General features: G+C 55.7%; 8 protein-coding genes across 8 annotated transcripts; 5 read left to right on the top strand and 3 right to left on the bottom strand.

Moving 5' to 3' along the window:
- Positions 1 to 481: 481 nt before the first annotated feature.
- LTR77_002065 (uncharacterized protein) lies at positions 482 to 1,465 on the top strand (the record flags this gene model as incomplete). The annotated part of the gene is made up of 1 exon (XM_064799324.1): positions 482 to 1,465. One exon carries the CDS (start codon positions 482 to 484, stop codon positions 1,463 to 1,465), a length of 984 nt encoding a protein of 327 aa, XP_064662079.1.
- A 141-nt stretch (positions 1,466 to 1,606) lies between these two features.
- Positions 1,607 to 3,700, bottom strand: LTR77_002064 (uncharacterized protein; the record flags this gene model as incomplete). Its single annotated transcript, XM_064799323.1, has 1 exon — positions 1,607 to 3,700. The coding sequence occupies one exon, from the start codon at positions 3,698 to 3,700 to the stop codon at positions 1,607 to 1,609; it is 2,094 nt and encodes a 697-aa protein (XP_064662078.1).
- A 1,333-nt stretch (positions 3,701 to 5,033) lies between these two features.
- On the bottom strand, positions 5,034 to 6,040 carry atg5 (Autophagy protein 5; the record flags this gene model as incomplete). Its single annotated transcript, XM_064799322.1, has 2 exons — positions 5,034 to 5,422; positions 5,473 to 6,040. 2 exons carry the CDS (start codon positions 6,038 to 6,040, stop codon positions 5,034 to 5,036), a joined length of 957 nt encoding a protein of 318 aa, XP_064662077.1.
- A 247-nt stretch (positions 6,041 to 6,287) lies between these two features.
- On the top strand, positions 6,288 to 7,343 carry oca3 (Inositol phosphatase SIW14; the record flags this gene model as incomplete). Its single annotated transcript, XM_064799321.1, has 2 exons — positions 6,288 to 7,028; positions 7,089 to 7,343. The coding sequence occupies 2 exons, from the start codon at positions 6,288 to 6,290 to the stop codon at positions 7,341 to 7,343; spliced, it is 996 nt and encodes a 331-aa protein (XP_064662076.1).
- Positions 7,344 to 7,568: 225 nt separating this feature from the next.
- On the top strand, positions 7,569 to 8,279 carry LTR77_002061 (uncharacterized protein; the record flags this gene model as incomplete). The annotated part of the gene is made up of 2 exons (XM_064799320.1): positions 7,569 to 7,861; positions 7,922 to 8,279. The coding sequence occupies 2 exons, from the start codon at positions 7,569 to 7,571 to the stop codon at positions 8,277 to 8,279; spliced, it is 651 nt and encodes a 216-aa protein (XP_064662075.1).
- A 758-nt stretch (positions 8,280 to 9,037) lies between these two features.
- On the bottom strand, positions 9,038 to 10,395 carry LTR77_002060 (uncharacterized protein; the record flags this gene model as incomplete). The annotated part of the gene is made up of 2 exons (XM_064799319.1): positions 9,038 to 9,272; positions 9,326 to 10,395. The coding sequence occupies 2 exons, from the start codon at positions 10,393 to 10,395 to the stop codon at positions 9,038 to 9,040; spliced, it is 1,305 nt and encodes a 434-aa protein (XP_064662074.1).
- A 1,890-nt stretch (positions 10,396 to 12,285) lies between these two features.
- On the top strand, positions 12,286 to 12,969 carry LTR77_002059 (uncharacterized protein; the record flags this gene model as incomplete). The annotated part of the gene is made up of 1 exon (XM_064799318.1): positions 12,286 to 12,969. The coding sequence occupies one exon, from the start codon at positions 12,286 to 12,288 to the stop codon at positions 12,967 to 12,969; it is 684 nt and encodes a 227-aa protein (XP_064662073.1).
- A 488-nt stretch (positions 12,970 to 13,457) lies between these two features.
- Positions 13,458 to 14,777, top strand: IDH1 (isocitrate dehydrogenase (NAD(+)) idh1; the record flags this gene model as incomplete). Its single annotated transcript, XM_064799317.1, has 3 exons — positions 13,458 to 13,490; positions 13,649 to 13,733; positions 13,789 to 14,777. 3 exons carry the CDS (start codon positions 13,458 to 13,460, stop codon positions 14,775 to 14,777), a joined length of 1,107 nt encoding a protein of 368 aa, XP_064662072.1.
- Between the last annotated feature and the right edge of the window lie 473 nt (positions 14,778 to 15,250).

Genomic DNA, 15,250 nt, shown 5'->3' with positions numbered 1-15,250 from the left:
GGAGGTAGTCTGTTGGTGGAGTGATCGAGAGGTCGGCGCATGAGATGGCGATATTCACTGTCGGTGGTATCAAACTTCGGACCCTGAGGGGAGGGTGGCGGAGGATGGGGAGGTTGGTGGAGTTAGATGTAGCAGCTGCAGCGATCTGCAGCAACGTTCACATGAATAGGCGTAAAGGTCACGTGATTCGCCCGAATCGTACTGTTTATGAGAAGTATTTGTTCGATAATGCCTGGCCGACACGAGGCTCCATCCGACTTCAACTTCAATGTCAGCGACAGCGACGGCATAACGCGTGCTGCACGCGGTTGTGGCGCATTTCACTCCGACTTAATACGGTGGTGAGACAACCACAAGGCCGAGGTCGTTCGAGATTCGCCTCGGGAGAGACAGACTAATCAATGTCGTTCGAACACCTACCCCGATATGACCATGGACCGATAGCAAATATATCATCTCTGGACCGCATCAAGAGGACGAGATGGCCGTCAAACCATTCGCCGCAGCAACAGCGTGCGAGCAGGTCGACTCCCACACATACCGAGCAGACTTCGCACCAGACTGGGTCATTGGAACAGTCCCTCACGGAGGATATGTAACAGCATGCTTCCTCACTGTTGTCCGGAAACACTTTGACACCACCCTGAAGAAGCAAAACCAACCGCACACCATCGCCTCTCACCTGGACTTTCTCCGACGAACACAGACCGGCCCAGCGACTTTCATCGTCAAGGATGTCAAACTCGGCCGCCAGACCACTATTGTGCACGTCACTTTGTCCCAGGAGGATCGGGAGGAGGTCGTAGGCTATTTCACGAACTCCAACATCCGGACTGAAGCAGGCGTGACTTACTCCACGAACTGGCAACTCCATCCCCAACCACTACCCGTTCCTGACTTCGCCGCTCTAGAAGCAGGCACAGATCCAAATTGGGGTGAGAGAAAAGAATGGCCCTTTTCCGAGTTCAGGAAAGCCGCGAGCAAGATCCGCAGCTGGTTTCCACGGCAAGGCCAGCACTCACCAGCGTGTCTGGATATCTGGTTTCAATTCCGGGATCCAGGATCGCGGTTCACGAACGAGAGTCTCGGGTTCATTCTCGACACGTTTCCGCAGATTCTTGAGCAATACACACTCGATGGATTGGATCCGTATAGCGTTGATTTCGAGAAGCGGTATTCGCAGGAGGAGCAGAAGAGGATCATGAACCACAAGGCGAGGATGTGGTATCCGACGTTACTCCTGAATCTCGAGATCAAGAAGGCGTTGCCGGAGGAGGGGGTAAAGTGGCTGTTCATCCGATTGCAGGCAAAGTCGATCAAGAATGGACGGTATGATCTCGAAGTCCTGGCCATGGACCCGGAAGGCGATTTGGTGGCCGTGAGCAACCATGTCTGCTTCGCTGTGGGTTCGGAGAGGAACATGGCAGCGAGGCGGAAAGTTGACGAAGGGGGGTCGAAGTTGTAGCGAGGTATATATCATAGACGACGGCGCTTCAAGGGTTTGAGAGGCCAGGGTGTTGTACTCACGCTCATATGTCCCAGTGGTATATACTCATTACCGCTAAACAACAGCACACAAAACCAACCCCGAACAACGTGCAATCCATCACTGAGTCACAAGCGGCCCAGTGACTTGCCTCACAAACGGCACTCTCCCGCTCACAGCCCCCCTTCCCAACCGATCTTCATCCTGCCTACCGACCTCACCCGACGGCCTCGTGACATAAATCCGATGCTTCGACTTCGGCTGCTCCAACTCATGCCCTTCATCGTCTTCTAGATCCCACTGCTCCTTCTCCTCGTCATCACTCCCGGACACGGACTTGTACCCAGGCATCGGATGCTGCCACCACTTCACCCACTCCATCTTCGACCTAGCACGAGCCTGGAAGAGGAAGTAGCCAGCGGCGACGGCGACGGCGCAGCACATGAAGCCCAGCGTGAAGGCGACGATCGGGTAGCCGAACCAGCCAAGTCGTTTGAGGATGAGCGAGTCGGCTACGGTGTCGCTGACGGCGGTTAGGGAGTGGTCTTCGAGCCATTTCGCTTCGTCCGCTACGGACAGTGTCTCCAGCGAGCGCGGCGGGATGGTCTTGATGATTTTCGACTTCCCAACCTCGCTACCTTCGGCATCCAGTGCGACGAGCTGGACGTACTTCGCGTATCCCTTCCAGGATAGCACGGTCTCGAAGCCTTGACGGGCCGAGGTGGCGATTAGCTCGGCTTCATCTCCCGAAGGAGTGGTGTGCAGCAGGTTCCAGCTCTTGGTCTCGGTATCGCCGTTCCAGCTCACGTACACCATCGTGCTCATGCCCTGGTCGCCAAAATCCATCGCAGCGGAGTGGACATCTGGTGGCGCGGAAGGCTTGCCCACCCATGGGAGTTTGTAAGCGCGGTAGGTGTTTGCGGCTTCGTGCTTGGCTTCGGCATACATCAGTAGCCTTCCATCTGGTGCGTGCTCAGAGTGTACGGAGCGGTACGTCCAGCCTACAAACGCATTGTCGTTGGGCAAGATTGACACGCTCCCACGGGAAGTTGTGAATTCTCCAAGCGGGTGCTGGAAGCGAGCGACAAGCTCGACAGTCATCGGGGTCTGATCAACTCGCAGTGCCAGGAACAGACCCCACGATGACTCGCTGCTGGGCTTCTCGTACTTGCTGTGCCCGTGGCCGGCCGCATTATTCATCAGGGTGATTAGCTGATGAGTCTCGTTCTGGCTGTGGAAGCGGACATGATGCTGTCTGGTGAACTTTGTCCGGAAGTCTGGAAACTCGAAGTCGCTGTGCCTGCCACCGAGCTTCCACACGATCGAGCCGTCCTTGTGTGAGATCTTGTAGATCGTATCCGTATGCCGGGCGGAGACCAAGTAATCTCCATCGTCGAACTTGTCCACCGCATTGAAGTGCAGAATGTCCCACCCATCCTTCTTGTCCGTGCACATCTCTTCAAACGACGCCTCCAGCTTCGTGCTCTCATTGAGCGGAATGTGACCCAGAGCGTTCCACTTGAACACATTGATCCCGTTGTCCAAGTTCAGCTCGCGGAATCCTTGCCAACCAACGTTGCAAGGTCCCTTGTAGTCTCCTATATCCACATCGTAATCCTCGCCGGTCTTCTGCGTCATGAACAGCGCACGCTTGCCGTTGTCTCTGACTGTAAAATCGTGCATGTTGGCATCCGCAAGAGCACCTCGCATGTCCACCCTACTGTGGAAGTTGTATGTATTATCCATGATTACGCCCGCCTCATGCACATCGTCCGTCTTGATCAAAGTCATCATAAGCTGATCATCCACCACAGTCGTCTTGAAGTCGTGCGTATTTCGGTGATCGAACATGGGCGCGCCGCTCCAGATGAGCTCTCCCGAGGAGTCGTAGATGTGTGGGCCGTTCCATAGCGGATAAGATACCTGTCCCAAGTTCGCGTAGGGCGCCAAAAACCAGTATCCAGGTGCCAGAGCTTCTTCGTCGAAGATCTTGATGTTCCATCTGGGAGCGCCGATGTCTGGTCTCGTCACGAACTTGAAGAAGGACCCTCCACCGCTCGCGGACTTGTCGCCGCTGTGCCCAGTATTGTTCGCCTTGGGTGCTCGCGGCTCGATGGCTTCTAACACGCCTGGTGAACGCGCCTGGACTGAGGAGAAGTAGAGGCTGAGAAGGAAAGAAGCCGTGTAGGCTGGTACTGAATTGAAAGCGACCATTTTGAAAGGAATGACTCGCTCGATGAGCTCTGTAACGAAGGAATGTACGCGCGCGAGAGCGTTGGAAAGAAGGAGAAAACCACTCTGTACTTACAAGGAGATGGAATGATCGTGAGCTGCACGCTTTGCCCGCCCTGCCAAGGGGACACCAACGGCCCCCGCGTGCTATCTACGGCATGGAAGACTCCACTGGATCGTTTGTGTCAAAGCAGCCGGTGAAGTCCTTGTCTCGGCTGCCGGATATTTCAATCTGTTGTGGAAGGGTGAAGTCGAAAGGGGGTGGAGTGGCGTTCACGCTAGCCAAATTTAGCTTGCTGGCCTTAATGGAAAGCTTATCGCGTGCCACCACGTCCCTCGGCGATAAACGCGAGAGTCGCTACCAGTGCTTGCTATGAGTAGAACGCGCAGCTGAGCAGGGCATGTTGGGCTGAGAGTTTGACGTCGGGATGTGCTCGGACTGTACAAGTCGCTGGATAGTTCGAGCTGGCCGAGATCGTTGCAATGATATTGGCGGTCATTATTGGTGCTCGCATGGCTGGCTGAGTGAGCCCCCTGACTCTGTGCATGACCGCCGTATCGAGAGTGGTGGCAGGCGCCTCGACCTCTGCTTGTGTTGGATCTCGCGGTTTGCCGGTGGTGGCCTGATGGGAAGCTGGAGCTTATCATGGGGGAATCGTGAATCTCGATTGGTCCGCAAGACCTTCTCGCATGCCCGGGCGAGGCACTTTAGACATGGCAGCTCAGACTTTCCATTGCAGAGAGGCAAACAAGACAAGCAGCGAGGTTGGAAGGTGGAGGGCGGGTCGGACAGGCTGCACTGCTAACTTATATCGTCCAAGAGGCATTTTCGTAGCCTTGCTAAATCACATCATCGGGAGGCGTCTGAATGTGCTTGGAACTCACAGCGCAGACCCGTAACGAGAACACGTATAGAGGACTGTCGGACATAGAGTGAGTTCGGTAGATCTTTAACTTGCTTCCTCAAGCTAGCAAATGCATCTTCGTTCTTGTCGCCTTCTCGTATGACTTCGCCTCCCCTGAGACGTTCCGGGAGCAGCATGTCGTACCTTCGGTGGTTAGTCAGAGTGTTTGACGGTGGAAGACGCCGTTGACGCATCTGCAGCAGGCGCTGCAAGATTGCACTGCGTCAGGGTTCTCTTTCCGTCTCCTCAAGCAGCCATCTGGCGAAATACACCTTTCGGATGCATAGTAGTGCTTGCGAACGTCGCGGACTGTGCCCGTGGGAGGACCACCCATGCCTTACAGGCGGAGGCTATGCGCTCAGTCGTGCTGTGTGATGGTAGCGCTGGACTGTGAATCATTGCAGTGTCCTTCACCCAAGCATAACAACAGCGACATGCAGGAAGCCGTCCGGATATGCAGCAGCTTTTCCGAGCTCCTCGACGTTCGCAGCTAAAGGAACGACCGTCCCATGCAGCACCGGCTGAGCTAGAAGCGGGTTCCTTCGACTCGGAAAGATGGCAGGCAATATGCTGTTCAGCGCGGTTCCCATGGTCTGAGGCTGCTTCGACGGAAGCTGAAGTGGCACCAAAGACTGCACGACTCGGATGTGGCCAGCAGCTCTTGTCTCCTCGTTGATAGTGTCCGACGCCGTTGGATTAGCAGAGTTGGGAAGGTAGATCTTCATAGGCACATGACGTAGCTCCATTCCTGGTGGGTATAGCAGCTTGTTGTTGATACTGTTGAAGAGGGCGAGATCATCTGGAGAGGTTGTCAGTCTGTTGTCGTCTTCCACGTTGATTCTAACCCACGATGCTGCACCGCTCGCCACAGATTGTCCGAGTCATCCTTGCCCAACGACATCACCATCCTGGCGGTGCCGTTTCTGATGTAGTCGGCTTCCTTGACAGCGTTGATGTAGGAATCCAACAACGCTCTTCCATCGGCGTCCAGTCGAATAAGCTGATCGTCTGGATAATCGGTATAGTGGACCTCAAGCCGCCATGGTAGTGGCGAAGCGCGCGTGTTCCCTGGCGATATTGGACCTGCTTCTCCTGAACCATCGAGAGTCACAGGATCCGCTCCAGAGAAGAGATCATATAGCAATCCTAGAGGATAATGCCACTTCAAAGGCACGTCCTCGAAGGAGAACCAAGCATCATGTGGTTGGACGTCCGGGTTGATGAGGCTTGGGGACAGGAAAGCGTGTAGCCTGGGGAGCAAGAAAGCTAGATACGACAGTCTCGGACACTGCACCAGGTATGGTTCAGATTCATCGTAGGTTCGGCAATCTGATGCTGCAAGGCGGATCTCGAGTGGTATGCTGCCGGTCCATACCCTCTTCTGAAGATCGGCGAGTCGACTGGCGGACGCAGGCATCACCGGCACTGGTCAGGTATATTCGGGTCTTTCGATCGATATGTTGTCTTCATATTGATGAATTTCTTGTGTTGTATTTAAGTGGTAACGTTGATGCAGCAGTGAATCTCGGAGGTGATGCCTCGCTTTCTGCCTGAAAAGCGACATTCACAAGCTCGACTTTCTGCTCGATTGCACGAACCTCCCAGAGCCGGTCTGTATCACGATGCTAATGCGATAACAACGACTGCTTTCACACACTGCCACAATGGCGAACCCTCTCCTAGAAGCACCCTCAAAATCCTCCCCTGAAACCGCCATCGATCTCTCCCAGCAAGCCTCCACGTTCATCACTTCGCAATCATCCTGGCTCTCGGCGATACCATACCCCCTCAGCCTCTTCATAAACACGGAATCGCAGGAGAAATGGCAGACATACGAGAACCTCTTCCTGGCTTGCTTACGCACCGGCGACGACAACACCGCCTACGCCTGCCTGGAGTCTCTCACGGATCGCTTCGGCAAAGGCAACGACCGCGTTGTTGCGCTGCAGGGACTGTACAAGGAGGCCACCGCGAAGAACGAAAGCGAGCTTGCGGAGGTGTTGAGGGAATATGAAGAGATGCTTAAGAGCGATCCCACAATCTTCTCCATTCGGAAGCGGAGGGCAGCGGTGCTTCGGAGCATGGGAAAGACGAGCGATGCGGTCACGGCGTTGACGAATCTGCTTGATCAAAGTCCTACGGATGCGGAGGCCTGGTCGGAATTGGGAGATTTGTATTTGACACAAGGCTCGTACGATCAGGCCATCTTCAGCTTTGAGGAAGTGCTGCTCATCATGCCGTACTCGTGGAACATGCAGGCACGGCTGGGAGAGGTCTTGTATTTGGCTTCGGGAAGGACAGAAGGAGGGGATCAGATGAAGATACTTTCGGAGAGCATGAGGAGGTTCTGCAGGAGTTTGGAGCTTTGCGACGACTACTTGAGAGGGCATTATGGGTTGAAGCTGGTGTGTATATCCTTCATATCGGACGTTAAGCCTCTGAAATGTTGCTGACTATCTCTATAGGTCACGACCCGCCTCCTCGAAGTCCTGTCGACGAGCAAGAAGCCACAGCAGAGCAGCTCTGACCCGGTAAGAGGAGATCTGGCACCCCCATCAGTCGACGCAGTCAAGAAGCTCAACGAGCTGGCCACCTCAAAACTCGCAGAAATTGTACGGAGAAGCAATTCAGGCGAAAAGGGCTGGGACGGGTACAGTGCGGCCGAGATCATCGCCGCGCGGGAATTGTTAGACAGAGATACCCAGAAAATAGAACGGTGAGACTGCTCGTCCTCCGCATCCGACGAGACTCATACCATTATTCTCAATTGACATCGTTTCGTACAACGTTTTTCGAATGGTCTATCGAATCGACTTCCCTGTCTGTGGTCGAGAAGCTCCACTTACGCTGCACCTCACCAGCCCCCTCAATAATGCCAACTTTAACGAACCATAGAACACTTCAACAACACAACCAGACTTATCAACATGTAACAGCAACCCAAAATGCATAGCCGCAAGCGCTCCTCCGCCTGGGTAGAAGAAGACGAGACCGCCCACGTTTCCCTCGCCTACACCCCAGCCAACCCAACATCGCTCCCCTCCAAACGCCTGCAAAACAAGAAAGGCGCTGCGGTCACCGCGAAACCCTTACTAAAATACGACGCGCAGAAGTTCTTGAGCAATCTAGCGTTCACGCGGTTCTACGTGACGGCGAATTTCCAGAACTTGGACCAGACGAGTTCGTTTGTGGTGTTGTGTTTGGTGGGGGAGCAGAATGGGCTGTATCAGGCTTTATGGTACGCTCTTCTCTTTACCACCTGAAGAAATGATTGATGTTGTAGCTAAACATGGGATAGTCATGTCCTCCCATCCCTCTACCACGTCTCGCCCTCCTTGCAAGCGTTGGCGGTGACGGCAGGCTACGTCAACCCCAACGCAACGCCTGATCGAGCGCTGTTGCGGGAATTGCCTTTGATTACGACGGCGTGCGTGGACGGCACGGTGGTGGAGGAGTTTGAAGCGTTTCGTAGGGAAGTTGGAGGGCCGGAGGGTTGTATTGCGGTCATTAGTCCTGATGGGACTTGTGTTTGGAGTAGTGCAGAGGCGTTGCCTGGGGGTGTGAATTCGGATGGGGATGTGGAGGAGCTGAGACGGCAGATGTTGGGTGTCTTGGGGGGTGGTAGGGGTGGTGATGTTGCGATGGGGGAGGGGTGAAGTATGGAGTGAGAATGTATTCAATGACCGACACCATCCCGATCCACCATGCGTAAGGATGATTCGAAGATGGACTGCGATCTCTGCGGAGAGGCTATTATGAAGGCAAATGTAGAGCCTGGTTCTCTATGATCTGCCGAATGCTGCTCGTTCTGCCTCTCCTTCCCCCAAGACCTGATACCCGTAACTGTATCTATGCTTCTAAGAGCCTCGAAAGAAACACGATCTGATCCTCCTTCCGTAGCCAAGGTACTATTCTCCATGGCATGCCCTTCTCACGATTGCTCCGTCGAATATGCCGAGTGTTCAACCACGCCGTCGAACCACCGACGAGCTTCACGGCATCAGCAAACCGTCCCGCGAAACATCAAGGCGGACACCCTCCTCATTCGAAATCACAGGAGAGTCCACAGCTTTGTCGGTGGACGGCTGCCACTTGTCGGGTGTGTCCTCCTTTTCCTTGCAAGTCCACGATGTCAGCCAGCAGCCGGTGCAGTATGTGTAAGGAGGCTCGAACTACTCCGTCACTTGCAGTATTGCCAAGACCACTTTCCTGCTTCGACGACTTCGATCCCCATTCTCTCAAAATGTAAATGGCCCTGGATTTTTCGAACACCCCTGACGAGCGATCAGCCAACATGGAGAAGATAACGATGCTCCAATGTCCTGATGAGGAGCGAAGTCCATGCTGATAATGCAAAGCGCGAGTCCAAATCTGCGGCAGCTAGCCGATGCTGCTCATGAAAGATGGAGGTCCATCAATCGGCGTCGTCGTCCCCATCCGCCGTCTTGCTGTTGTCCTTCCTGATGGGAATCTTGATACCTTGCGTCGCGAACTTCTTGCTCAGATCGGTGCTTTCTATAACACCCGGGAACTTCTTCGCCGAGAAGACTTGGAACGGGTCGGAGTAGATCCAGGCGAGCACTGGTGCTTTGGTCTTGTTGAGACCATCTCCGTCCATGGCGCCGACATCGATGAAGTTCATTCTGAGGCTAATGTAATGTCAGTGCTTGAGGTATAATAATAGACTTGGCTGCAGACATACCGAAAGTTGCCCTCCATCCTGACCGACAGGTCCTGCAAGACAAACCAAAAGCCGGTCTGGTCGTCCAGATCCTTGAGTGCAGACGCATTGACCGTGAGACTCCCGATGAGATTTCGCGTGAACATCGTATGGCTCTGGGTTGGGGGCGGGGCTGGCGGTGCGTATTGGAAGGGGACGCCGGGCATGCCTGCATAGTGTTGTTGGTGGTAGTAGCCAGGCCCGCCCATAGTTGGCGGGTAGCCAGGATAGCCGGGAACAGGACCTTGGGCCATCGGACCATACCCTGGATAAGGAGCGTACATGCCGTGGTGATGTCCTGGGTGCATCATGCCCTGCGAGTGGTCCGTAGAGGAGGATCGGTCTACCGTCGGAGGGAATGATGTTGTCGAAGCGTTGCTGATACTGTGGGCGGGTGACGCCGTACTAGAGCGCACAATGTTGACCTCGCGGGTGGCCGCCTCGTCCCAGAGATCGACTTGCAGCACGTAAAACGTATGCTCGAGATCGTCAGGTGTGATGTTCCTCCCGGTGCGCAGATCCGTAACGATCAACCTCACGCACGGCGGCGGGGTGACCGGACGACGGTCCTTGTCGCCGAACCCACACATGCGCGCCCTCTGGGGTTGCTGCTCGCACTTGAGCTCGAACTTGTACTTGCCATTGCTGCTGCTTAGGAAGTTGGGCTCTCCCTCGGACCTCGTCTGCCCCAATGCCTCCTGCTGATACTGCTGTTGAGGCTGGGCGGGATACATGCCACCTCGCCCATTGCTGGGCTGCCCTGACATACCGGGTGCTGATGCCGGAGGAGGAGCCATTGGAGGAGGAGCACCGCCGGCCCCGTACATGGGCGGCAGCTGATTGGCTTGGTACTGCCGCTGCTGTGGTGGGCCATGGCCCATGGCGTACAGGTTGTACTGGTGGGGGTACATGTCGCCCTCCTCGAGATGTCCGTTCGTGGGAGTGGAGAGGGATGGTCGCGTGTTTGAGTGGTCACCGTTGGTACCGTTGGTGTGGGAGCGGTGCTGGTTCCCGGAGGAGGGGTGGGAGTGGGAGTTGTATTGCACCTGCATCGTGTCGCCGGTGCTTCCTTCCGAGATTGTGTCGTACTATCGTACAGCGAGGGCGGGAAGCTGCAGATGGTTCTCGCGGTATAATTTAGCGCTGAGTTGGGCAAGAGCGAACGTCAGAATTTTGTGTGCTCCTCACTGCCGAACCTTGTCGCTCTTCAGACCAAACCAGGCGCGCGGGAAGGTCAGATAATGGCTCCTCTCGAGCAGATGGGGTACGCTACTTCTTTGTCACTGCACGCACCCATGCTCATGCGCCATTGCGTCTCGAGGGACCACGGCTTGACAGGTAATTGTCTTCCACTGTTTCGGGTTCGAATCGGAGAATTGGGGCAACGTGTGGTCCCAAGGGTCAGGACGCGAGCGGTGGTCGGATGTGTGGTACGAAAGGTGGTGCTAGATCACTGCAGCCAGTCAATTCTCGCATCGAGGTCATCCACTCGCCGATGCAGCACAATCTACGGTCTCGACGTGCGACAGCAACTCAACGGATACGCACGAGAAGTGCGTGTCAAGGAAGACTGCTAGAGATGGACCACGAACCAGGGTATAAAAAGAGGATGAGCGGGAACACGGAATGCGGCGAGATCAGACCCAGGGACTCGGGATCGGGGCAGGGTTGGGACGATGTGTCTGAAAGTGAGCCAGAGGTACGCCCACCACCGCAGCCAAAGCTTGATGTCGGCACGCCGCTGGCGACATGGATCTCGGCGGTTGCAGACGATGCATTGCAAGTCGACGTCTGGAGGAGCTCGCGATGGGCGACTTTTAGCTCTGCTTTAGTCTGGTGTCGCGCCGGTAGGCGGACGGTCCGCAGATCACCCACACCACACAGATCGCTTGATGCACAAGGGGAGGAGCTGTTCGTCTTCCCCACCAGTGCGTTAGAGCGTTCGTCTGCGCGGTAGACGATACTGCAGAAGCCGCAGACCCGACGCGAGGGGCTCACTGGAGATATCCCAACGTGTGTGCAGCGTATGACGCTCTACGAAGATCGAGCAAGACGGTAGGACAAAGCAGATCGAGGCGTAGGAGCACGAGAACAACCTGAGACCGCCGATCTGATGTGATCATCCATCACCACTCTACTGGTTCCCGCGACTGAAGGTGTGGAAGCGTCGCCATGGACTCGGTTCACTCTAAAGCAGCTATACCAGCCTGAACAGGCAGTTCGCCCGGACTACTGCCGGTGTCGGTTATACACCCGCCCTTGGCTGCGGAATACGTCCTGTACCGGTGGAGTGTGCATTGGTGCGCTTCTCTGCGGCTGCAGGGGTAGCATGGTGAGCTTGGGTAGTTCGAGGGGAGACAAAGGGAAGAGGTTGTCTCGCATACGGTCTCCCCGAGTTCCGACCGCTTAGAAGCGTCGGAGCTGGAGAAGTATTGCGTGGAAGATCAAGGCACAGGCGCCTCCAACGCCACGCCAGAGAATGGAGATCTTGAGAACGCCTCGATGACAGGTTGCTGTCGCTCAGTAGATCGTCACAACCAAAAGTCCGAGACATGGCTCAAATGTGCAAATGACAGTCAAGAGACGCCTGCGTAGTCGAGCGCTTCCATCTGAAGAAGCGAGGCATGCCCTTCCAGCCGCGCGCCTCGAAGGACGATCGCATCCCACCTACGCGACGGCGTGTATATAGGTGATGAGATACGAGGCGAGTGTTTCTTGTGCCTAGTACACATGTGAAAGGTCTCGATTGTCAAGAGGCTGAGATCGTAAGGTTGGTGATGACGTAGCGCGATGCGGGCAAAGCATGTGAACTTGCTCGGTGAAGCCACCTGTTGCTCTGCAAGAACCTGCATGATCCTGTGAAACTCTAACTATCGCTTTCTACACCCTACAGCCTGTGCTACACGCGCCATCTCTGATAGACTGCCCATCAACGACCAGCCATGTCCGCCCCGCCAGTAGACTACTACGCCGCGCTCGAGGTCGACTCCAAAGCCACACAAGAGCAGGTCCGAGCAGCATACAAGAAGCAAGCCCTACGACACCACCCCGATCGCGTACCCGAAGGCTCGCCAGAACGCTCAACACGCACGAAGAAGTTCCAGCAGATCAACGACGCCTACTACACCCTCTCAGACCCCACCCGCAGACGCGACTACGATGTGAGCCGCAACCAATTCCACGGCTTCGGCCAGAGCTCAGCGCAGGACCCAGAGGAAGAGATACCGCGGCCGCAAGCGAATAGCATGCCCGGCGGCTTCCCGTGGTCAGCGTTTGGATTTGGGGGGACTGCGAAGACGGAGGACGATGCGAATCGCTACAGCAACGAACAGTTCGGTGGCGTGTTTGAGGAGATGATGCGGGAGGAAGGACTGGCGGAGGACAACAACCAACCCACTGGCAAGTTCTGGAGTATGATTGGAGCGGTCAGTGGAGGCGCGATGGGCTTTATTGTTGCGAATATGCCGGGTGCCATTGCGGGAGGCGTGGCGGGGAATAGGCTGGGTGCGATTCGGGATAAGAGGGGCAAGAGTGTCTACTCGGTGTATCAGGAGTTGGAGCAGCCGGAGAAGATGCGGCTGCTGTCTGAGCTGGCGTCCAAGGTTTTTAGCCATGCGTTGTCCTAAGGCACCGTGGTAGGGTATACTTCGAGCGGAAGGGACGGTGGAGGAAGAGGGTGACCGTGGCGGGTGGTGACTATCTGCAGACCGCTTTGCAACGAAGGCTGGGTGCGAGAGGGAGAGGGAGAGGGAGAGGGAGGAAGGGAGGAAGGAGGGAGGAGGGAGAAGGGAGGAGGGAGGGGGAAGGGGAGGGACGGGATGCTGCTGTTGGGCGTTAGAGGGAGGGACGGGATGATACCACTATTGCACCAAAAATGAATTGTTCACGCTCAGATCAATGATGCTCTCCATTCGTGCTGCAACTCTCTCTACGTTTTATGCTGTGATCGTGTCCTATTCAGAGCGAGTTGTCCTTCATATGCTGATGGTTTTAAAGCCGCGCCCTGGTCCGAGCTCCAGTCTGGCTAGCTGCAAAAGCAATGGAACTTCAAGACCTTGCACCGCGATAGCTTTAGTCTGTACCTTACCATTGCAACCACCACATCGTCCGCAAGATGTTCTCGAGAGGCCCTCAGCAAGCCGCACGGGTATGAGACAGTCTAAGTTTCCGGTAGAAGCGCACACTGACACCGCGACCGCCCCAGGCTCTGCTGCGCAGCACTCGAACACAATGCTCTGCCAACTCGTCGATAGCAGCGAGGTGTACGCCGAAGCCAATGCGGTTCAAGCAGTACAATGCTAATAGTCGCCAACAGCATATGCCACCGTGAATGCCGACATCTTCAAGCCGACCAAGTTCGGCGGCAAGTACACTGTCACGCTGATACCAGGTACGTCCCGCAATAGACCAGCAGACACAACAGACAGCTAAGAGGAGCATCACAGGTGACGGTATCGGCGCCGAAGTCTCCGAATCAGTCAAGACTATTTTCAAGGCAGACAACGTGCCAGTAGAGTGGGAGCAGGTCGACGTCTCCGGTGTCGACACGGGCAACAAACACTCCGAAGAGCTCTTTCGCGAATCGATCGCCTCCCTCAAGCGCAACAAACTCGGTCTGAAGGGCATCCTACACACACCCGTCGAGCGTTCCGGACACCAATCCTTCAACGTCGCGCTGAGACAAGAGCTGGACATCTACGCCTCTATCGTGCTTATCAAGAACATCCCGGGCTACGAGACACGGCACAAGAACGTCGACCTCTGCATCATCCGTGAGAACACTGAGGGCGAGTACTCCGGTCTCGAGCACCAGTCTGTCAACGGCGTGGTCGAGTCGCTCAAGATCATCACCCGCGCAAAGTCCGAGCGCATCGCCAAATTCGCCTTCTCCTTTGCCCTCGCCAACAACCGACGAAAGGTGACATGCGTTCACAAGGCCAACATCATGAAGCTGGCCGACGGTCTGTTCCGCAACACGGTCAAGAAGGTCGGCGAGGAGTACCCCACCATCGAGACGAACGACATGATTGTCGACAACGCAAGCATGCAATGTGTTTCTCGGCCCCAGCAATTCGACGTCATGGTCATGCCCAACCTCTACGGCGGCATTCTCTCCAACATCGGCGCTGGTCTTGTCGGAGGCCCCGGGATCGTGCCCGGCTGCAACATGGGCCGCGAAGTCGCCGTCTTCGAGCCAGGCTGCCGACACGTCGGTCTGGACATCCAGGGCAAGGACCAAGCCAACCCGACCGCGCTCATCCTGTCCGGCAGCATGATGCTGAGGCATCTGGGGCTGGACGACCACGCGAACAGGATCAGCAAGGCCGTGTACGATGTGATTGCGGAGAACAAGTCGCGGACGCGCGATATGGGCGGCAGTGCGACGACGCATGAGTTTACGAGGGCGATTCTGGATAAGATGGAGACGCTGTGAGGGGGTGGTGGGGGATGCTTTTGTAGGTTTGAGTAGTGCTTGAAGATACCTGCTTGTACAGCTAAGATTACGCGTTGCTACCGTTCATGTGAGAAGTGAGACGTGAGAGTTTTGTGGGCACATGACCTGATTTGTTCGTCCAATATGTACCATGTGAAGCCATCTGAATGCTACCACCTACTTGCCCGCACGTGGCAAGGCAAGCGAGGCTCAGCAACGGCTTGTGATGCGGCGGCCTCCATGTCCGCTCGAGGCAAGACAAGTGAGGGGCACCAAGAGGTGATGCAGCGGCCACCTTGTGCGCTCGAGGCAAGACAAGTGAGGTGCATCGAGAGGGATGCGCACAAGGCAGAGGCAAGCGAGGCGCATCGTTCGACGAGCATACTGCGACCTTCTTGCCCGCTCAAGGCAAGGCAAGTCAGGTGCAACATGCGAGAGATCCTAACGAATTGTTTACTCCAGCAGGCGAGGCA

Source organism: Saxophila tyrrhenica (assembly GCF_035928015.1).
Source record: "Saxophila tyrrhenica strain CCFEE 5935 chromosome Unknown scaffold_3, whole genome shotgun sequence".
NCBI lineage: Eukaryota > Fungi > Ascomycota > Dothideomycetes > Mycosphaerellales > Extremaceae > Saxophila > Saxophila tyrrhenica.
The sequence above is the reverse complement of the archived record's forward strand: the minus strand, read 5'-3'. Positions and strand labels throughout refer to the sequence as shown.